This window comes from Hemitrygon akajei, chromosome 22 (assembly GCF_048418815.1).
Source record: "Hemitrygon akajei chromosome 22, sHemAka1.3, whole genome shotgun sequence".
Classification (NCBI taxonomy): Eukaryota; Metazoa; Chordata; class Chondrichthyes; order Myliobatiformes; family Dasyatidae; genus Hemitrygon; species Hemitrygon akajei.
The window spans coordinates 66,203,905-66,227,563 of record NC_133145.1 but is presented as its reverse complement, the minus strand read 5'-3'; the positions used below and the strand labels follow the sequence as shown (position 1 = coordinate 66,227,563).

General features: G+C 44.5%; 1 protein-coding gene across 4 annotated transcripts in view; it reads right to left on the bottom strand.

Moving 5' to 3' along the window:
• rnf157 (ring finger protein 157) overlaps window positions 1-23,659 on the bottom strand; it is a 102,571-nt gene that overhangs the window by 33,531 nt on the left and 45,381 nt on the right. For all 4 annotated transcript variants that reach the window (XM_073026506.1, XM_073026508.1, XM_073026509.1 and 1 more), the window contains 4 exons: window positions 22,150-22,197; window positions 17,541-17,612; window positions 17,256-17,415; window positions 10,000-10,112 (listed from right to left, as the gene is read on the bottom strand). In XM_073026506.1, coding sequence (XP_072882607.1) covers window positions 10,000-10,112; window positions 17,256-17,415; window positions 17,541-17,612; window positions 22,150-22,197 — 393 coding nt within the window. The remainder of the gene's footprint in view (window positions 1-9,999; window positions 10,113-17,255; window positions 17,416-17,540; window positions 17,613-22,149; window positions 22,198-23,659) is intronic.

Sequence of the window (23,659 nt, the reverse complement as noted above, 5' to 3'; positions counted from 1 at the left end):
GTTTGTAAGTCAAAAAAATAAAATAAAATAAAATTTGGATCTGGTACGCGGGTAGCCAGACGGGAAACCAGCAAAGATGGACGTGGATGAATTTATGAAAAACCCAACTGTAGAGGCACTAGAGGCGGCCACCAAATCAGACTTGTTAAATTTGGTGAAGGGATTGGACCTTGCAGAAGTGAGGTCGTCCATGAAAAAGTGGGAGGTGCGAGGAGCCATAACTCGGTATTACATTGGGAAGAAAGTGTTCGAAGCTGGGGTCTTGGAAAATATCCCTGAAAAAGTACCAGCGAGTGGAATGGATCAGCTAGAGTTGGAGAAATTAAGGTTGGAACATGAATTTAAAATGAAGCAGCTGGAAGCGGCTGAGAGAGAGAAAGAACGGGCTGAGAGAGAAAAAGAAAGGGACCAGGAGCTCCAACTAAAGGAGTTAGAGGTGGAAAAAGAGCGGGACCAAGCTGAAAAGCAAAGACAGCATGAAATTCAGCTAAAAGAGCTAGAAGTAGCCGAGAACGAGAGAGAATGTGCCAAAAAGCAAAGAGAGTATGAGGAGAGATGAGAACAGAGGGAACATGACTTGGAGATGGAGAAGTTAAAGAAAGAGCGAAGAGATCTAGGGTTAGAACGAGAGGAGAGGTTTAATGTTAGTCGGGAGTTGAGGGTGGTACCTCCATTCGAAGAGTCGGATGTTGATAGTTATTTCTTGCTTTTTGAAAAGGTGGCAGTAAATCAAAAGTGGCCCAAAAAGCAGTGGGTGGCGTTGTTACAAAGTGTGTTAAAGGGGAAGGCACAACGAGCATATGCGGCCTTGGCCGTCGAGGAAGGGGAAGCGGAAAATTATGCCAAAGTAAAAGAGGCCATTCTCCGGAGTTACGAGCTAGTACCTGAAGCGTATAGACAAAGGTTCACAAATTTACGGAAAGGGTGGAATCAAACGTATACCGAGCTAGCCTATGAAAAGGGTGTGCTCTTGGACCGTTGGTGCTCCGCGGAACAGGTGGACGGGGATTATGGGCGTATCAGGGAGTTATTTCTGATTGAGGAATTAAAAGGGTGTGTTCCGGAGGAGATCCAGATGTATTTGAATGAGAAGGCGAATAAGTCCATCTCAGAAATTGCTAGGTTCACAGATGAATATGCCCTAACCCACAGGATAAAGATTTCCTCGCCAAAAGGTTACCCGAGAGACCGTCGGAATGGTAGGGAAAGTCTGCCGGCTGAGGCAGAGGTCCCGCCGGGAGCTAGTGGTAAGGTTGAGGGGGAAAGGCCAGGCGGCCCGAGATTTCCGGGCTTGACCTGTTTTAATTGTGGGAAGGGAGGACATATTGCCTCTAGGTGCTTTGCTCCGAGAAAGAAGCCAGAAAAAGGGAGAGCAGCGGTCCCTATCGGGTGTGCCGTGGTAATCAGTAAATTGACGAGAGAGCCCCGGGTAGACAGAGTACCAGAAGGGTCAGAGACCTGGCTGTCACTCGGAACCGTGTCCGTGAAGGGGGGAGACCCACCCATTCCCGTCCGAATCTGGCGAGACACCGGGGCGGAGCTGTCGTTGATCCGCCGTGAGATACTAGATTTCGGTCGGAGAAGGGGAATGGTCGCCGTGAAGGGGATAGGTACAGGAATAGAAATGGTGCCCCTACATCAGGTAATTATGGATTGTGAGCTGGTATCTGGACCAGTTGAAATAGGGGTGCCACCAGAATTCCCGAGAACTGACGCGGACGTCCTCCTCGGAAATGATTTAGCCGGGGGGGGGGCAGGTTTGGACACGGCTCAAACAGCATGTGAGGATTGCAGCCCCGCCCCTCGCATCTCCAGTCTGTACCACAGGCGCGCGCATTCGCAGCCTGTCGAGAAAGGCAGCTGAGAAAGCGAGCAGTTTAAATCTGACCAGTATTGATTTGGCCGAGATGGTCCTACCGACCCTGTACCACGAGGGTTCTGAGGGTGGTAAACCGAAGAGTAGTAAAGTGAAAGGGGTTAAGGAAGAGGAGCGAGATCTGCCCTTAGCGAAGAGAAAGGTCCTAGAGGTAGGAAATAAAGATGAGAAACGGAAAAAGCTGTTAAAAGGTCCAGAGTTGGACATGGATGATCTGTCGGGGGTGGCAGCCCTGTTTGAAGAAGGTGAGAGTTATCAAGGTGTTCCCGATAATGAGATGAAGGCAGTCCTAGATGAAAAGGATGCCATTACCTTGGAGAGGTCTGCTGGGTTGGCAGACGAGGTTGTTTCAGCCCGCGGGGTTGAGTTTACTCCGGAAGGGAGTTGCCCAGAGAGGAACTGGGAGGATCAGGGGAATTTAGAATTTGAAAAGGGTACGGGTATTGAAAGCCTGGAAGAGGCAGATGTCCCGTTTGAGTGTGTCCAAGATGTGGATGCACGTGGTACTGAACCTAGTAATGGAGCTCAGAAAAAGTCTGAGGTATTTGATTCAGTTGAAAAGGAATGCGGTCCCTGTGGGTCAGATGGACCGGGTTCAGTGAAGACAGGGTTAACCCTGGTAATTGGGGGAAGGGGGGGTTCCCAGGTGTTGGTACACGAAGGGGTGGTGAACCTTAAAGTGGAACTCGACCAAGGGGGAATAAACATTATTATTGAAGGGAACGGGAAGTTTGTAGTCCCCAAATCGAATGAAGAAAAGTTAAAGTTTAGATTGGTGTCAGAAGAAGCAACCAAGCTACAGAAACGAGGGCTTGGGAACGCGGTACCTGCGCATCGATTACAGGTTGATTTGGAATGTAAAGGTGCCCCACACGCTGTTGTTATTCAAGAGAGCGCTGTGAAAAAGCAGAAATTTAAATGCCGCCTGAGGGAAAGGTTCGAACTGAAACCCATCAGCCTGCATGGTCCTGACAAAAGGGCTAGCCGCCTGGGTAAAATTACAGAATTGGGTGGAAATGGTCTAGGTGGTGTTGATAAGATGACCCCGATGAACGAGACGGGTGGGAGTTCACCACGCCAAATTACTCAAGTTCCCCACGGGGGGACTCCCCGAAAAAGAGGCGACGGTTAATTGAAGTCTGATGCTACAAGATTTTCAGTACGGTACGCGATGTTAAGATATTAAAGAAAGGGACACTGTAATCGTTAACTGTTTAGATACTGACTTGAATGTATAACAGTAGTACTCTGTGAAAAGAAAAGCTTGTGTATTGTGGTAGATTCAAAAATCCTGTAAGACTCTATACCACTGTTTTTAACCGCTGGTAAAAAAACGTTTAAGAGGGGAGGTGTTATGATACCAGCCCTCTCCTTTGCGAGAATCGCAAGAGCCCTAGTGAAGGGGGGGGGGGGTCAATGACCCAAGAGAGAGAGAGACGTGCTGAATACCACGTTCCACTGGGATGCAGAATAAAGCGACCCTGACTATTGTCTCATGAAGACCACGTGTAAAGCCCTCGGGCAAAGTGGGCTGGTTGAGAGAGAGATTGACACCTGCGATCCCGTGAGGAAGTATAAAGGAGGGTCTGGGGGGGACGACCCCTCCAGACACACCAAGGAGACACGTTAGCGATCCCGTCGTAGCGGGAAGCCATTTTGAAGGAAGCCACGTGCGTTAGATTCCGAATCGGGAGTCTGTGGCTGGAATCACGGAAAATCGCTTTTAACTAACAGGAAAGCCGGCTCCCCTGATTTCACGGTTTTGCTTCGTAAGGACCCGGGCAAGTGTTCCTTTTCTCACCAATCTCTCTCTCTCTCTCTCCAACACGGGAAACCCAGCGGTTCCCAAAAGGCTGAAGCCTGCCGACCTTTGAATGACTGTTATATTTTCAAATGGACAAGATATTATCCCCTAGACAACGATAGAGCTTATTTCTGATTGATCATTACTATACCTGCGCTTTAGATTGAGTATTGACGACGTATGTTATCAAAATGTTTGTATTAACCTTCCTTTTGTGCCCCTTTATAAATAAAAACATTTAAAAAAGGTACCATCGGACTTCAGCGGACCTCTCTATCTTTGCTGGTAAGTGATCCAGTTACGGGATACATAACACATGAATTTAAAACAAAGGAATTGTTAATACATGAATCTCATTGATGAGGCATGATTGACTATCATGGTTGCAAGATCAGAATGGTTGAAGATTACTCACCTGAGATTATGCAGGAAAGTGTTAAATTCAAATAAGTTATGTCCGAGTTTTTTAACAAGAGTTTCAAGCTTTCCCTTCGCTACCCAGCTTGACTCAGAATCACATTTAAAAATGGATCTTTCGAATGGTTTCATTCGACTGCTGAAGCACAAAGGTTTTTAAAATCCGTAGGCTTGCTGTTTAGTTTGTCCTTACATGAAGACACAAGATTAAATGAGAAACTTTTAATTTGCAAATCCTGTCGAAGGGGCATGATTTGTTATCGGGTGGAATGTTAAGATTCTCGAAGACTATTTGCTTGAGGTTATGCAGGAACATGCTAAGTTTAAACAAGCTTTGTTGGAATTTTTTTAACAAGTGTTTTAACCCATCCCTTGGCTACCCAATTTGACTGAGAATCTCATTAAAGATGGATCCTTCAAATTTTTTTTTGAATGTTGAAGCATAAATATTTTTTAAATTTGAAAGCTAACTGCTTAGCCTGTTTTTTCACAGAGATATAAGATTAAATGTTTAATGTCTTTTTGTATGAATAATTGTATCTTTTAATTTTGGTAAAACTTTATAACTAATTTCCTTTTGTATTCTTTTAATACTGTATTTTTGATATACGAGAATTGAATTTCTTCTTTGGATATTGTTTAGTCTAGGTTGGAATATAAATAACCTTGAAACTAATTGGAGCAATCACCAGGTGTTTTGGGGGTTTGTCCATAGTTGTAGATGCTGGCTTTCTGTTGGTCGGTCTTCTTTCTTTGGGAGGTGGGCAGGGGTATGGTTTTTTTTCTTAGAAGCTGTTTTCTTATTTTTTTAGTCAACTTGTTGCTTGGTTACCATTTCTCAAGGTTTATGGATTGGCTTTAACTTACATTTTAACACTTCCTTTAAATAATATTAAAAATGGACCCAACTATTAATTTACTCAGTTTTAACATGAAAGGGTTAAATCACCCTGTTAAATGTAATAAGATTTTTGCTTATATTAGGAAATTTAAGGTTCCTATTATTTTTATATAAGAAACTCACATAAGCAAATGTGATAATCTACGGTTTTTTAGCTGTTGGAACGGACTTTGTTTTCATTTGTCTTTTCAGGCCAAATGTAGAGGAATTTCGGTTCTTATAGATAATACACTTTCCTTTGTTCAATGTAGTGTCTGATACTAATGGACGTTTTGTTATAGTTTCAGGAAAACTAGACAATAAATGAATAGTATTTGCCAATGTGTAATCCCCAAATGTAGATGATCAAGGATTCTTTGAGCGTTTTTTTTTTCATTTATACCAGATCTGAGTCTTTATTCTTTGGTGATGGGAGGAGATTTTAGCTGCTGGCTAGTCCCAATTTTAGACCAATCATCTTCTAAACCAGAGACTCTTAATAAATCAGCTTTGTTTATTCAATCTTTTTTTATTGAAATGTGGTATTGTTAATGTGTTTCTTACATCCTTTAGATAGGGAGTACTCATTTTTTTCCATGTTCATCATACATATTCCAGGATTGATTTTTTTTAAATTGATAGTCAAATGATTTCCCTGGCCTTCCTCAAACAAACAGATTTTGGCATTTTAATACAACTTTGTTATCTGATAAGGAATTTTTTTTAATTTCTAGAGAGGCATATTATTTTGTTTTTTGAAGAGAATAAAAAGGAAGAGACTTCTAATCTTATTGTATGGGATACTTTCAAGGCCTATATTAGAGGACAAATTATTTCTTATGCTGTGAGTGTTAATAATAAAGCTAATTAAGAAAGAATTGAATTAGCCAATCAATTGAAACAATTAGATCAAAAATATGCTATAGCTCCAGATCCTGTTTTATATAAAAGATGTGTTGAAGTTAAAACTAAATATGATCTTCTGTTAACATATCCAATTGAAACTCAACTTTTTAAAGATAAAACTCAATTTTACATTCACAGAGATAAATCAGGCAAAGTACTTTATTAGCCAACCAATTACAAACTTCTGTAGTTAAACAACAAATTAAAGAAATTTGCAAAACTAATGGTGATAGGACAACTGATCACTCTGAAATAAATGATAACTTTAGAGAATTCTATTCTAAACTTTAGAGTTCTGATTCCCCTAAAGATAATACTGTAATGAATAATTTTCTAGATCAATTAAATATCCCTGCACTTTCTGCAGATAATTGTAAACTGATGGATCAACCCATTTCTTATGAGGAAATTGCCAAAGCTATACGTTCATTACACACAGGGAAGGCTCCAGGTCCAGATAGATTTCCTGGAGAATTTTATAAGGCTTTTTCTTCATTAATTATACCGCAGTTACACTTAGTCTTTTTGGATTCTTTCAAATTGGGTAGCTTGCTTCAATCTTTCTATGAGGCCTCTATTTCGCTTACCCTAAAGAACAAGGACCCAACTGAATACTCTTCATATAGGCCAATTTCATTACTCAATGTTGATACTTAAATCCTTTCTAAAGTTCTGGCTTGTAGGATTGAAAATATTCTACCTTCTTTTAGTTCTGATGATCAGACTGGATTTATTAGAAACTGACATTCCCATTTTAATATACGCCGTGTATTAAGTGTTACTTACTCTCCCTCCCAGGAGATACCAGAATGTGTGATATCCTTAGATGCTGAGAAGGCCTTCAATGGGGTTGAATGGAATTATTTATTTAAGACCTTAGAAAAATTTAATTTTGGACCAGATTTTATTCAATGGATTAAATTACTTTATCTATCTCCTTCTGCTCGGGTTCTTACTAATTTTCAAAATTCCAAACCATTTAAATTTCATCACGGAACTAGACAAGGTTGTCTGTTGAGCCCTTTGCTCTTTGATCTAGCTTTAGAACCCTTGCCATATCGTTGATTGGATGAATTAATTCTATTAAAATGAATATTCTACCTAAATTTATATATCTTTTTCAAGCTTTATCCGTTTTTATTCCTAAATCCTTTTTTGACTCTCTTAATTCTATTTTATCCTCCTATATATGGAAAAATAAACGTCATCGTTTAAAAAAAGTTCATCTTCAAAAATCTAAGAAGTCTGGAGGTTTAGCCTTACCTAATTTTAGGTTTAATTACTGGGCAATTAACATACGAAATCTTACGTTTTGGCTATACTACGTTTGTATATTAATCATGTAGACTGTCTGGTATGGGTCTCTTTAGAAGCTAACTCTGCTAATACATTTTCTATTATCTCTCTTCTTAGATTCTCACTTCCTTTATTTGTAAGTAAAATAATTGATAATTTAATAGTTAAACATACTCTGAGGATCTGGATACAATTTAGAAAACACTTTGGTTTATTGAGATTTTCCCTTTCAAGTCCCATTTATTCTAATTTTTTTTAAACTCTCCATGACTGATTTAGTTTTTAAAGAATGGGACAGTCTGGGTATTAAATGTTTTTGGGATCTGTTTGTTGGAGGAAATCTTTTTTCATTTGAGCAATTGTCAGCTAAGCTATAGCTTACCCAAAACTCACTTTCTTAGATATTTACAAATCAGAGACTTTTTAAGATCTCAATGATGCACATTTCCTGTGTTTACTAGATGTAACTTTTAGTTTGACACCTTTTCATAATGGCTCAATATCTAATATTTATGGCATGTTACTGGAGACGAGGAATGTTCCATTAGACAAAATTAAGAATCTCTGGGAACAAGATTTACAGACATCGATATCTGAGGAAACTTGGAATGGAATTTTTAAATTGGTTAATACTTCATCACTATGTGCTCGTCATTAACTCATACAATTTAAGGTGGTACATAGAGCTCATATGACTAAGGATAAGCTATCTTGTTTTTATTCGGATGTATCTCCCTACTGTGACAGATGTAATAATGGAGACGCTTCATTAATTCATATGTTTTGGACTTGTCCAAATCTTGAAAAATATTGGAAGGAAGTTTTTCAAACTTTTCCCTTACTTTTTAAAGTTAATTTTAAGCCTAACCCTCTGATGGCCCTATTTGGTATTGTTGCAGGACAAGATATTAAGCTGAAGGCATCTGATTTACATATTTTGCCCTTTAGCTCTCTTATAGCTAGGAGGGTACTTTTGTTTAAATGGAAAGATGTTTTTCCTCCTACTCATGCTCAATGGTCATGCGACATTATGTCATGTTTAGATTTAGTGAAGATTTGTTATTCAATTTCTGAATCTCATCAAGACTTTCAAACATTGTGGGGACCTTTTCTGAATTACAGACATATTTTCAAAACCTTCAATTCGTTGTTTAAACTCAGATGTTGGCTATTATTAATTTTTATTATATGAGAAGGTATTTTACCTTCTTTTCTCCTTAATAAACAGCTTTGGTCTTGGTAGGGGTTAGATTATTTTTTCTAATAAATTAGTAAATTTCAATATAACTATTGATTAACTTACATGAATACGGGGTAATGAGATTGTTATTATGAACAGATATAACGTAATTGGTAGTTTTGTTAATCTTTTTTGACCTTTTATATACACTTTCTTGTACTCTGTATTCTTCTATGTAGAAACTAATAAAATATTGGAAAGCCATGATGAAAAGGCAGAGCAGACTCTATGGGCTAAATGGCCTAATTCTGCTCCTTTATTTTTTGGAATGCTGATGTCCACACGGGAAGATCTGCGGGTCTGTGTCAGATACATTGGTAAACACACAGTGAGTTTAGTGGGTCTGTGACAGATACACTGGTGGACCAATGTGGAGATCAGTGGCCTGAGCCAGGAACTGCAGTGGACCACACGAAGAGATTTGCAGGTTTGTACCAGGTGTTCCATTGGACCATATTGGGAATGCTGGAGAACCTACAGGGAGATCTGTGGGCATGTACCAGGAACACTAATGGACCATATGGGGAGATATGCAGGTTTGTACCAAGTGCTACGTGGGACCATATGGGGAATGCTGATGGACCACCCTAGGTGATCTGTGGGCCTGTGCCACGAACAAAGGTGCACCACATGGGAATATCTGTGGGATTGTGCAGGGACTCTGGTGGACCATATAGGGAGGTCTGTGGGTGTGTGCCAGGGACACTGGTAGAACAGACAGAGTCATCTGTGGGGTTGTGCTCGGAGCACTGGTGGACCACTCAGGGAGCACATGGGGAGATCTGTGAGCCTGGGCCAGAGACACTGGTGTACAACATGGGATGATCTCAGGGTCTGTACTGAGTGCTCAATGGGACTATACTGACAAAACTGGTGGACCCCACAGAGAGATCTGTGGGCCTGTGGCAGGAACACTGGTGGACCACATGGTAAGATCTGCAGGTCTGTACCAGGTGCCGCATGTGAACAGATTGGGAATTCTGGTAGACTACACAGGGTGATCTGTACGCATATGCCAGGAACAAAGGTGGACTACACAGGGTGATCTGCAGGCCTGAGCCAGATATGCTGGTGGACCACACGGGGAGATCAGCGGGCTTGTGCCAGGACAACTGATGGACAACTCAGGGATATCTGTGGGCTTGTACTAGAGATACCAGTGGAACATAGGGAGATCTGTGGATTATGCCAGGGACAGTGGTGGGGCACACAGGAAGATCTGAGGGCCTGTGCCAGGAATACTGGTGGACCACTCCGGCAGGTCTGTAGGCCTGTGCCAGGGACCCTGGAGGTCTACAGGAGGAGGTCTGCGGGCCTGTGCCTAAAACACTGGTGGAACACACTGGGTGATCTGCTGCTCTGTACCCGATGGTCCATGGAACTATGCTGCCAATGCTGGGAGATTTGTGGGACTACACCATTGACAGTCCCATTCTCCATAGGTTAGGGAAGATGGATCTACACAGGAGAAGGTGGTGGTGAGAGGAGGTACGGAGCAGGCTGACTTCTTGGAGGGGTTGTGTCCATAGATGGCAGGGTGTTCAGTACATGCAACAACAGAGAACCTCCACCTCACTCACCAGCTGGTCGTCTTGATCTGGTAGTTGGGGGGAGATAACCAGTTCAGTAGTGTCAGGCGACAAGGGATCCTGCTTCTTTCTCATTGCTCTGATCTGTAGGAGAGCGCGGAAGGCTGAGAGAGGGAGAGGGGGAGGGGGAGAGAAAGAATGAGGGGAGAGAGACAGAGTGGATGAAGGGAGAGAGAGAAGGAGAGAAAGGGAGAAAAAGAAAAACGGAGAGAGAGAATGAGGGTGAGAGAGAGACATGTGGGTGAGGAGAGGTGTGGGGGGAAGGGGGTTGTGATGTGAATGAGTTGGGGAGGGAGGAGGGTGTGTGAGAGAGGGTGGGAGCTGAGGGTGAGGGGTTATAAGGGATGAGGGGAGGGTGAAGAGTGGTTGGGTGAGGGTGGATGGGAGAGGGGTAGGGATTGGTAGGTGGTGAGGGGTTTGAGAGTGAAAGTGAGGGTTTGAAAGGTAGGCGAGGGGTTTGAGATATGGGTGGGGGTTTGAGGGTGAGGGTGAAGGTATTGAAGGTAGGTGAGGGGTTGGAGGGTGAGGGGAAAGAGTTTTTTAGATATAGGTGCAGAATTAGGCCATTTGGCCCATCAAGGCTGCTTCACAATCCCATCATGCCTGATCCAATCTTCTTCTCGGTACCAGTCTCATGTCTTCTCCCCATATGATAGATAGATAGATAGATACTTTATTCATCCCCATGGGGAAATTCAACTCTTTTTTTTCCAATGTCCCATACACTTGTTGTAGCAAAACTAATTACATACAATACTTAACTCAGTAAAAAAATATGATATGCATCTAAATCACTATCTCAAAAAGCATTAATAATAGCTTTTAAAAAGTTCTTAAGTCCTGGCGGTTGAATTGTACAGCCTAATGGCATTGGGGAGTATTGACCTCTTCATCCTGTCTGAGGAGCATTGCATCAATAGTAACCTGTCGCTGAAACTGCTTCTCTGTCTCTGGATGGTGCTATGTAGAGGATGTTCAGAGTTTTCCATAATTGACCGTAGCGTACTCAGCGCCCTTCGCTCAGCTACCGATGTTAAACTCTCCAGCACTTTGCCCACGACAGAGCCCGCCTTCCTTACCAGCTTATTAAGACGTGAGGCGTCCCTCTTCTTAATGCTTCCTCCCCAACACGCCACCACAAAGAAGAGGGCGCTCTCCACAACTGACCTATAGAGCATCTTCAGCATCTCACTACAAACATTGAATGACGCCAACCTTCTAAGGAAGTACAGTCGACTCTGTGCCTTCCTGCACAAGGCATCTGTGTTGGCAGTCCAGTCTAGCTTCTCGTCTAACTGTACTCCCAGATACTTGTAGGTCTTAACCTGCTCCACACATTCTCCATTAATGATCACTGGCTCCATATGAGGCCTAGATCTCCTAAAGTCCACCACCATCTCCTTGGTCTTGGTGATATTGAGACGCAGGTAGTTTGAGTTGCACCATATCACAAAGTCCTGTATCAGTTTCCTATACTCCTCCTCCTGTCCATTCCTGACACACCCCACTATGGCCGTGTCATCAGCGAACTTCTGCACATGGCAGGACTCCGAGTTATATTGGAAGTCTGATGTGAACAGGACCGGAGAGAGTACGGTTCCCTGCGGCGCTCCTGTGCTGCTGACCACCGTGTCAGACCTACAGTCTCCTAACCGCACATACTGAGGTCTATCTGTCAAGTATCCCTTCATGCTCTGACCAGTCAAGAATCTATCAACCTCTGCCTCAAATATACATAAAGACGTCCTCCACAGATGCCTGTGGGAAAGAATACCATAGATTCACCACTCTCTGGCAAAAGAAATTCTTCATCTCCGTTCTGAAAGGACGCCTCTTTGTTCTGAGGCTGTGTCTTCTGGTCTTAGACTCCCCCACCATAAGAAACATCCTCTCCACATCCACTCTATCAAGGCCTTTCACCATTCAATTGGTTTCAATAAGGTCACCCCTCATTCTTCTGAATTCTAGAGTATAAAGGCCCAGAGCCATCAAATGCTCTTTACATGACAAGCCATTCAGAATCAGAATCAGAATCAGGTTTATTATCACCGGCATGTGATGTGAAAATTCAATTCTGGAACCATTTTTGTGAATTTCCTTTGAACCCTCTCCAGTTTCAGCACATCCTTTCTAAGGGGTCTAAAACTGCTCACAGTACTCCAAGTGAGGCCTGACTGGTGTCTTATAAAGTCTCATCATTCCATCCTTGCTTTTACATTCTAGTTCTCTTGAAATGAATGCTAACATTGCATTCGCCTTCCTCACCACAAACTCATCCTGCAAATTAACCTGTAAGGAATCCAGCACAAGGACTCCCAAGTCCCTCTGCATTACAGTTTTTTGTATTTTCTCTCCATTTAGAAAATTGTCAACCCTTCATTTCTTCTGCTGAAGTGCATGACTATACATTTCCCAACTCTGTATCCCATCTGCCATATCTTTGCCCATTCTCCTAATCTGTCTAAGTCTTTCTATAGCTTCTCTACTTCTTCAAAACTACCTGCACCACCATCTATCTTCATACTGTCTGCAAACTTTGCAACAAAGCCACCAATTCCATCTTACAAATCATTGACATATAATGTAAAAAGAATCAGTCCCAACAAGGACCCCTGTGGAAGACCACTAGTCACTGGCAGCCAGCCAGAAAGGCTCCCTTTATTCCCATTCTTTGCCTCCTGCCAATCAGCTACTGCTTTATCCATGCTAGAATCTTTCTAGTAAAACCATGGGCTCATAGCTTGTTAAGCAGCCTCATATGCAGTACCTTGTTAAGGGTCTTCTGAAAATCCAAGTACTTAACATTTAGCCAATTCTCCTTTGTCTATCGTGCTTGTTATTTCTTCAAAGAATTCCATCAGATTTGTCAGGCAAGATTTTTCCTTGAGGAAACCATGCTGACTACGTACCCTGAGACTAAATCAGCTCCAACATCTTCCCAGCCACTGTGGTCAGACTAACTGGCCCATAGTTTCTTTCAGAACCATTCCAGAATCAATTGATTCTTGAAAGATAATTACCAATGCCTCCATGACCTCTTCAGCCACCTGCTTCAGAACTCTGGGGTGTACACCATCTGGCCCAAATGACTTATCTACCCTCAGAACTTTCAGTTTCCCTACAAACTTCTCTCTAGTTATGGTAACTTTGCACACTTCATACCCCCTTACATTGGAACTTCCACATACTGCTAGTGTCTTCCAGAGTGAAGACTGATGCAAAATACTTATTCAGATCATCCGCCATTTCGCTGTCCCCCACTACAACCTTTCCAGCATCATTTTTCAGCAGTCCAATATCCACTCTCATCTCTCTTTTGTACTTTACATAACTGAAGAAACTTTTGGTATCCTCTTTAATATCATTGGCTAGCTTACTTCCATATTCTAACTTTTCCTTCTTAATTACTTTTTAGTTGCCTTCTGCTTATTTTTAAAAGCTTCCCAATCCTTTAATTTCCCACTAATTTTTGCTCTATTATATGTCCACTCTTTGGCGTTTATGTTGGCTTTGACTTCTCTTGCTAACCACGGTTGTGTCATCTTTTCTTTAGAATAATTCTTCCTCTTTAGGATGCATATATCCTGTGCCTTCTGAATTGCTTCCAGAAATTCCAGCCACTGCTGATCTGCCATCATCCCTGCTAGTGTTCTTTTCCAATCACCCTGTCTCATGTCTCTGCAATTCCTTTTATTCCACTGTAATATTGATACATCTGACCTTAGTTTCTCTTTCTCAAATTTCAGGGTGAACTTGATCATATTATGATCACTTTCCCTTAAGGGTTCTCTCTAATCAATTCTGCTTCATTGCACAACAGCCAATTCAGAATAGCTGATCCTCTAGTGGGCTCAACCACGAGCTGCTCTAAAAAGCCATTTTGCTGGCACTCTATAAATTCCCCCTCTTGGAATTCAGCACCAACCTGATTTTCCCAATCTACCTACATATTGAAGTTCCCCACGAATATTATAACATTGCCGTTTTAGCATGCATTTCTATCTCCTGTTGTAATTTGTAGACCACATCCTAACTATTGTTTGGGAGTCTGTATACAACTCCCATCACAGTCTCTTCACCCTTGCAGTTCCTTGGTTCTATCCACAATTATTCAACACCTTCCAACCCCATGTCACTTCTTTCTCATGATTTCATTTCATTTTTTTGCCTCAGATGCAATGCCGCCCCCTCTGCTTTCCTGTCTATCCTTTCAATACAATGTATATCTTTGGACATTAAGCTCCCAGCTATAGTGCCAATAAGAAGTATTCAACCCCCTTGGAAATTTTCTTGTTTTATTGTTTTACAACATTGAATCACAGTGGATTTAATTTTGCTTTACTTTGACACTGATTAACAGGAAAAAAATTCTCGTGTCAAAGTGAAAACAGCTTTCTACAAATGAACTAAGTTAATCACAAATATAAAACACAAAATAATTGATTGCATAGTTACTCAACCCCTTCAAGTCAGTATTTAGTAGATGTACCTTTGGCAGCAATTACAGCTTTGTGTGGGTAGGTATCTATCAGCTTTGCATATCTGGGCACTGCAATTTTTCCCCATTCTTCTTTACAAAACTGCTCAAGCTCTGTCAGATTGCATGGGGATCGTGAGTGAACAGCCCTTTTTGAGTCCAGCCACAAATGCACAATTGGATTGAGGTCTGGACTCTGACTTGGCCACTCCAGGACATTAACTTGGTTGTTCTTAAGCCATTCCTGTGTAGCTTTGAATTTATGCTTGGGGTCATTGTCTTGCTGGAAAACAAATCTCCCAAGTCGCAGTTCTCTTGCAAACTGCCTCAGATTTTCCTCCAGGATTTCCCTGCATCCTGCTGCATTCATTTTACCCTCTACCTTCACAAGCCTTCCAGGACCTGCTGCAGTGAAGCATCCTCACAGCATGATGCAGCCACCACCATGCTTCATGGTAGGGATGGTGTGTTTTTGATTCTATGCGGTGTTTGGCTTATGCCAAACATAGCATTTAGTCTGGTGGCCAAAATGTGCAATTTTGGTTTAATCAGATCATAGAACATTCTTCAGGCTGACTTCAGAGTCTCCCATCTGCCTTCTGGCAAACCCTAGCCAAGATTTTATGTGAGATTTTTTTTTAAACAGTGACTTTCTCTTTGCCACTCTCCTATAAGGCTGCGACTTGTGAAGCCCCCTGGTCAACAGTTGTTGTATGCGCAGTCTCTCCCATCTCAGCCACTGAAGCTTGTAACTCCTTCAGGACTCTTGGTGGCCTCCCTCACTTGACCCTTCTTGCACGCATCACTCAGCTTTTGAGGACTGCCTGCTCTAGGCAGATATACAGCTGTGCCATATTCTTTCCATTTCTTGATGATTGACTTAACTGTACTCCGGGATATTCAATGACTTGGAAATTTTCTTGTATCCATCTCCTGAGTTGAGCTTTTCAATAACTTTTCTGAGGACTTGCTTGGAGTGGTTTTTTTTGTCTTCATGGTGTAGTTTTTACTGACTCACCAGCAGTTGGACCTTCCAGGTACAGGTGTATTTTTACTTAAATAAATTGAAACGCCTTGACTGCAGACAGGTTTATATATAGTTAAGACACCTTCACTTCTAAAACCAATTGGCTGCATCAGTGATGATTTGGTGTGTCTAATTAAAGGGGGTGAATACTTATACAATCAATTATTTTGTGTTTTATATTTGTAATTAGATTATATTACTTTGTAGAGATCTGTTTTCACTTTGACATGAAAGTGATCTTTTTCTGTTGATCAGTTCGAAAAAGCCAAATTAAATCCACTGTGATTCAATGTTGTAAAACAATAAAACATGAAAATTTCCAAGGGGGGTAGTGAATACTTTTTATAGGCACTGTATAATAATCTTTCAGCCATGATTTAGTGATATCTACAACATCATAGCTGCCAATCTGAAATTGTTCTGTAAGATTATCTACTTTATTCCATAGACTGTTCGCATTCAAATACAAAACCTTCAGCCCTTGAGATGTACCCAGGTTATTAAACCTCGAGGTGTAACCCAGGTTATTTAAACCAAAGATGTAATGTTAGAAAGCTCCAACTGTGGAGGGATGAAAAAGAGGTTCACTGAATTTTTTTTTAAAAAAGAGAACATGGAAAAAAGCTATGTGAGAACGAGGTGTGGTTGATACAGGCGTAGACAAGTGAGAAAAACACAGCAAACTATTAGAAACTAAAGATATAAACTGTTACAAGTGGAATTAGTGGTGAGTATCTCTACCCTACTTACTTGAAAACCTCAGAGTGAAACCCCTGGAGAGACATCACTACTTGAAAATTCCCCTCCAAGTCACTCACCATCCTGACTTGGAAACATATCACCTTCTCTTCATTATTGCTGAGTCAAAATCATGGAATCCCCTCCCTTAAAGCACTGTGACTGCACCTACACCTCAGGGACTGCAGCGTATCAAGTAGGCAGCTCATCACCACCTTCTCATGGGCAACTAGGGATGGGCAATAAATGCTGGCTTAGTTGGTGACATGCACATCCCATAAATGAATAAATTCAAAAAAATTTAAAAATAAATAAATAAAAAGGAAAGGTTAGTCTGTAAACTTTTAAATAGGGAATAATACCAGATCTAATTAGAGAAATTGGAGTAATAAAGGTTATTCTAATGAATCTCACTGATTCTAACTAAAAAAGAATTTGTTTTTTGTTGATATCTGAGATTTGGAACCTAAACAGAAAGTTGGAATTTTGATTTGTTCTTACTTATGTAAATATTTTGTATATACTGCTATTTTTATAAGCAAAACTTACCTCCAGAAGTGTGTGTTTTCTATTCACTACTTCCTTCCGATACCTAGAGCTTCTGATGACCTGCTAGCACCTAGTGTAGTACTATGCAATTTGATTTTCTCATAAAGAGTGCTGCGACCAGTCACACAAGATAAGACCAGCGCTACATAGATGTTACAGAGGGTTTGGGATAGGCAAGAGGTTTAATGTGAGGGTTTGGGATGTAGGCGAGGAGTTTGAGGTTGAAGTGAGTGTTTGGATGATGTGTGAGGTTTGAGGGTGAGCGTTTGGGAGGCAGGCGAGGGGTTTGAGGATGAGGGTTTGGGATGTAGGCAAGGGGTTTGAGAGTGAGGGGAAGGATGAGGGCGAAGGTGAGGGTTTGGGAGGTAGGCGAGGAGTTTGAGAGTGAGGGGAAGAATGAGGGTGAGGGTTTGGGATGTAGGTGAGGATGTAGGGTGAGGGTGAAGGAGTCCTTACGCAACCGGCAGATGGGACAGTTGTTGGCCTGGTAACGCAGGGTGTCGGCGCAGGCATTACAGAGACACAGGTGTCGGCAGGGCAGAATGAGGGTGTCGCGGACATCAGAGAGACACACCACACACTCGGCACTGTTGTCACTGAGTTCGTCATCGGGGACCTGCACACAGGAAGCAGAGGGTGAGAGTGGCTATGGTGGGCCAAGGGTGAGGGGTCTGGTGTCTGTCAATGACAACCCCTCACCAAGCAGAAAGTCAACAGGAAGGAGAATGTGCAACGGCCAACCTTCAACTCCTGGTTGTTGGACTTGTTCTCGATGCCATAGATCTCCTGCAATAGGTAAATGACCCCATCCACCTGCAGGCAGAGAGAGTGAGAGAGAATGAAAGAGTGAGGGGGGAGAGAGTGAGGGTAAGGGAGTAAGGAAAAGAGTGAATAAGAGAGTAAGAAAGTGAGGGAGAGAGAGGAGAGAGAGTGAAGGAGAGTGAGGGAGAGAGTGTGAGAGAATAAGGATGAGACAGAGGGAAACAGAGTGAGGGAGAGAGTAAGTGAGATAGAGAGGAAGAGGGAGAGAGAGTGAGCGAGAGTATGAGAGAAAGAGAGAGACTGAGAGGAAAAGAGTGAGTGAGAGAGAAGGTGAGTGACGGAGAGAGAGTGTGAGAGAAGAGAGAGAGAGGAATAGTGAGAGAGAGTGAGAGGAAGTGAGAGGGGAGAGAGAGAGGGGAGAGAGGGGAGAGAGAGGGGGGAGAGAGAGAGGGGGAGAGAGAGAGGGGGAGAGAGAGAGGGGGAGAGAGAGGGGGGGAGAGAGAGGGGGGGAGAGAGAGGGGGGGAGAGAGAGGGGGGGAGAGAGAGGGGGGGAGAGAGGGGGGGAGAGAGAGGGGGGAGAGAGAGAGGGGGAGAGAGAGAGGGGAGAGAGAGGGGAGGAGGGGGAGAGAGGGGAGGAGAGGGGAGGAGAGAGAGGGGGAGAGAGAGGGGGAGAGAGAGGGGGAGAGAGAGGGGGAGAGAGAGGGGAGAGAGAGGGGGAGAGAGAGGAGAGAGAGGAGAGAGAGGAGAGAGAGGGGAGAGAGGGGAGAGAGGGGAGAGAGGGGAGAGAGGGGAGAGAGGGGAGAGAGGGGAGAGAGGGGAGAGAGGGGAGAGAGGGGAGAGGGGGGAGAGGGGGAGAGGGGGATTGGGGAGAGAGGGGGAGAGGGGAGAGAGGGGAGAGAGGTGGGAGGGGGGAGAGGGAGGGGGAAGAGGGAGGAGAGAGAGAGAAGGGGTTAGAGAGAACAGGAGGGAGAGATAGAGAAAGGGGCTATGAGGGACAGTGAGGGAGAGAGAGCGGAAGTTGGGGAGCAAGTGAGTGAAGAATGAGAGAGAGGAAGAGAAGGGGAGATAGAGTAAGAAATGGGAGAGAGAGAGAGTGGGAGGGAGGGAGAGAGAGAGTTAGGGACAGTGAGAGAGAGATGGAGAGGGAGGGAGGGAGCGAGAGGGAGGGAGGGTGTGAGAGAGAGAAAGAGAAGTGAGGAAGACAGGAAGTGTGAGGGGGAGTGTGTGAGAGAGGGATAGACAGAGAGTGAGGGGCAAGGAGAGTGGGGAGAGGGAAAGGGGAGGGGGTTAAGAGGGAGAATGAGGGGCTGAGGGAGTGAAAGAGAGAGATTGGAGAGAGTAAGGAAGAAAGAGAGGGTGGGGAGAGAGTGAGGGATAGAGTGTGAGGGGGAGAGAGTGAATGACAGAGAGATAGGGTGATGGAGTGTGTGAGAGAGTAAAAAGAGCGTAAGGGAGAGAGGGTGTGAGAGTTTTAGAGAGTGATGGGGAGAGAGAGAAGGGGGAGTGAGAGTGAGGGAAAGACAGAGAAAGAGAGGAGAGTGAGGGATCTCGTAAGGGAGAGAGAGGATGAGAGAGGAAGAGTAAGGGAAAGAGTGAGAAATAGAGAGACCGAGAGCGAGGTGTGGGGAGAGAGAGGCAGTGAGGGAGAGAAAGGGAGAGTAAGGGAGAAACGGGGAAAAAGACCATGAGAGAGTGAGAGGGGGAGTTTTGAAGAGAGAAAGGAGTGAGAGAGTGAGGGGGAGAGAGAGGGGGAGAAGGAGGGGAAGAGGGGGTAAGTGACAGGGAGAGGAAGGGGGAGTGAGGGAGAGAGTGTGGGAGAACATGAGGGAGAGTGCAAGAACATGGTAGAGAAGGAGAATGTGAGTGAGAGTGTGGAGAGAGTAAAAGAGGAGGGAGTGAGTGAGAAAGGGAGTGGGAGAGAGTGGGGGAGTGAGAGGGAAAAGAGGAGAGTAAGGGAGAGAGAACGAGGGGGCAAGAGAGAGAGTGGGGGCAAGGGAGAGAGTGAGGGGGCAAGAGAGAGTGAGTGGGGAAGAGAGAGAATGGGAAAGAGTGAGAGAGAGCAAGAGAGAGGGAGAGAATGACAGACACAGTGAGGAGGAAAGTGAGAGACAGGAAGAGAGTGAGTGAGGAAGAAAGAGGGAGGGGGAGAGTAAGAAAGAGAGAGGGAGAGTGAGGGAAAGAGAGAATGAGAGAAAGGGAGAGAGTGAGAGAGACTGAGGGAGAGTGTGAGAAAGGTACAGTCAGAGAAAGAGGGAGCTAGAGAGCAAACCAGAGAGGAATAGTATGAGAGAATAAGAGATAAGTAGTGAGGAGGAGTGAGAGAGGGAGATAGAGAAAGAGTAAAGAAGGAAGAAAGGGATGAGAGTGAGGGAGAAAGAGAGTAAGGGTAAGAGTAAGGAGGGAGAGGGAAGTGAGTGAGGGAGTGAGAGAGTGTGCAAGAGTGAGAGTTGGAGAGAAAAAGGGATAAAGTGTCAGGCTGGGGGAGAGATGGGGAGAAGTAGAGAGGGTGAGGGTGAGGGGAGAGATGGAGGGAAGGAGAGAGAAATAGAGGGAGAGGAGGAGTGAGGGAGAGAGTGAGAGAGGGTGAGTGAGTGCAAGAGGGAGAGGGAGGGACAGAGGGACGGGGAGAAATGAAGGAGGGAAAGGAGGTTGGAGAGAGGGGGATTATAGAGGGGAGAGTGAGAGAGAAAGGGAAAGAGAGAGAGGGAGTGAGGGAGAAAGAGAGAGAAATGGGGAGAGATTGAGGGAGAGACAGTGAGAGGGAGAAAGAGGGAGAGAGAGAAAGAGAGGGAGAAAGAAGGAGAAAGGGAGTGAAAGAGAGTGTGAGAGTAAGGGAGAGTGAGGAAGAGAGCAAGTGAGAGAGAATGACAGAGAGAGTGAGCAGGAGAGGGGGGAGAGAGAGAGAATGAGGGGGGAGAGGGCGGGGAGGGGGAGGGACATAGGTAGAGAGTGAGAGAGTGAAAGAGAGGGGAGAGTAGAGAGAGGAGTTTAGAAGGGGAGTGGAGGGGTAGAGGGTGAGAGTGAGGGAGAAAGGAAAAGAGTTAGGGAGAGAGAGTGAAGGATACAGAGAGATGGGAGATTGTGAGGGAGAGGAGTGGAGTGAAATTGAGAGTGAGAGAGAGTGAGAGAAAGGGGAGAGTGAGAAGGCGAGAGACAGTGGGGGAGGGAGAGGAAGAGAGAGGGAGGAAGAGGAAAAGAGAGGGAGGGAGAGGGAGAGGGAGGGAGAGGAATGCAGAGGGGGAGGGAGCAGGGGGAGGGAGAAAGAGGAAGGTGAAAGGGGGAGAGGGTGTTAGAGATGGGGAGATGGAGGAGAGAGGGAGAGAGAATATGAGAGAGTGAGGGAGTGAGAGAGAGGAAATGAGAGTGAGGGAGAGAGGGATGGAGAGACAATGGGAGTGAGGGAGAGAGGGATGGAGAGACAATGGGAGCGAGGGAGAGAGAGTGAGAGTGAAAGGAGAGTGGGGAAGAGAGAGACAGGGAAAGAGGTGGAGAGAGTGAGGGAGTAAGTCAGCAAGAGAGGGAGAGGGAGGGAGAGAGGAGAGATGGGGGATTAAAGAGAGATGGATGGGAGAAGGTGAGAGAGTGAGAGAGAATGGGAAAGAGAGCGAGTAAGGGAGAGAGTGAATGGACAGAGAGAGAGGGAGATTGTGAGAGAGTGCATGAGAGGGAGAGAGAGATATAGAGAGAGGTGAGAGAGTGAGAGAGAGAGAATGAGGGAGAGACAGTGAGAGTGACAGTAATGGGGAGAGAGTGAAGGGGAGGGAGGGGACAGTGAGGGGAGAGAGAGTGAGAGTGAAAGTGTGAGTGAGGGAGAGAGTGAGAAAGGAGAGTGAGTGAGAGGGTGAGAGGGAGGAAGAGACTGTGAGGGAGAGGGTGTGAAAGTGATATAGAGAGAGTGTGAGGGGATGAGAGAGAGCGAGGGAGAGTGAGTGAAGGAGCAAGTGAGGAAGAGGAAGATTGAGAGAGAGTAAGAGCAAGGGAGAGCTAGAGGGAGAGAGAATGAGAAAGAAGAGAGTGAGTGAGAGAGAGTGAGAGAGAGAGAAAGTGAAGGTGAGGGAACAAGAGAGGGAGTGAAGGAGAGTGAGTACGGGAGAGAAAGAGAGGGCAGGAGAGAAGGAGTGAGGAAGAGAGAAAGTGAGAGTGAGGGAGAGGGTAAGGGAGTGAGAGAGAGACTGAGAGAGAGTGAGTAAGAGTGAGGAAGAGAGTGATGGAGAGTAGGTAAGGGAGAGAGGGAAGGAGAGTGAGGGAGATAATGAGACAACAGAGAGTTAGAGAGAGTGAGGGAGATAGTTAGGGAAGCGGGAGGGGGCGATGGGGATACAGAAAAGGATTGGGAGAGGTAGGGGAATGACAAGTGAGACACGAAAGGGAAGGGGAGACAGGTTGAGGTGGAGGGGAGGGTGGAGGCAGAAGGAGAAGGGGAATGGCAGGGGTTGGGGAAGGAGGGTGGAAGGGGTAGGAGGTGGAGGGAGATGGAGAGGGGAAGGGTTGAGTGAGCTGTGGGAAGGGGAGGGAAGGGATAAAAAAAAGTAGAAGAGGAGGGGAAGGAGGATCCCGCAGGGCGAAGTGGTTTCTCTTGGATACTCACCACCTGCTTCTGTTTGAGTGGTTTCACCGAGCAGTTGCCATCTGGGCTCTGTGGGTGAGACAGGAGGGGTAAGTTGATTGCAGGGTGAGGGTAAACAGGTACAATGAAATGCTTGCAACAGCATCACAGGCACAGAAGATTGGTAGAAAACTAAACATCACAAATACAGAAAAGAAGATGATTAGAACAACAAAAAGCAGCAAGGACTGTCATGGAAAATGGTCCTGGTGTTGCTGTAGTCTCCATGACAGGCATGGACCTGGTAGTTTTCCAATAACTGTGTTCTCATCGGGCAATTACAACAGCACACTCCCCTCACCAGGACTCTGTGGGGATTGGAGAATTTCCAAATTTAGAAGTAACAGTGATGAAGATTGGAATGGTCAAGATGGGCAGTTGTTATATGCTGGCATGGGGATGGGCTGCTGTGTTTGAAGTTGGGGACCGGTAATCAGGTATCATGCTTCATCCTGGGTCAAGGAATCGCTAACCAGTGTTGGCCTGAAAGAACTCCATTCTACAAATCAGTAAACAGAAATGAGGCAGTGGGGGGGGGGGGGTTAGGGGTTTGGAAAAAGACAATACAAAACTCTTTGTTTTTGCTAAGTGCTGTCAGAAATGGAGGCAGCCATTTTGTGAGACTGATGTCCCAGACACCATTTTGTGTATAGTTTGGCGAACTGGTTCTTGCGCAGGAATAACAATCAGAAGTATTAAACGTGAACACAAGGAGTTTGCTAATAATCTGCTAAACCTGAGACAATTCTTTGCTAAGAAGATGTTAATAAGTATAATGGTAGACAATGGTAGGTGAACTGATCTTCTGGGCCCAGTGTTTGGCTGAGTGAGACAAAAACAAAAGACATTACTTATGGAACACGGCTGGAGGATAGCCACAAAGCCACATCCAGTGAGAAACTGACAAAGGTCACTCAGATCAGCTCAGGCATCAAAATTGAAAGATCATAGATTGACTTGACAAGGAAAAGAACAAGAAAGGAAAATGTTGGGAGCACAGGCAGTGACAACTCTCCGGAACCAACCATTGCACAAGTGATGGCCCCATGCAGGAAAAGTGGAGACAACAATTGGGACCACAAGGGCTGCCTGGCCAGCAGAAACTCCTTTTTGTTCTGTGACTGTTCATGGAGGTCCAGGGAAGTCTAGTGGGTGTGCATACAGGTACTCAGATTTGTAAATTCACCTGCTTTTGAACTGAGCCAATGAATGTACTTGTCAGTAAGTACAGATTCTCTCTGAGCCTAACTGATCATTATTGTTGAGAGTTAATACATGGAACACTAGATTAGTATCAGTCCTGTCTGGCAGTAGGAACCAGTAACCAGGAGAGTGTCAGGCTGTGTCTGGTAACCAGGACTGTGTCAGGTTGTGTTTGGTAACAAGGTCAGTGTCAGGGTTTATCTAGTACCATGTCAGTGTCAGACTGTCTGATAAGACCATAACACAATAAGACAAAAGAGCAGAATTAAGCCATTCAGCCCATCAACTC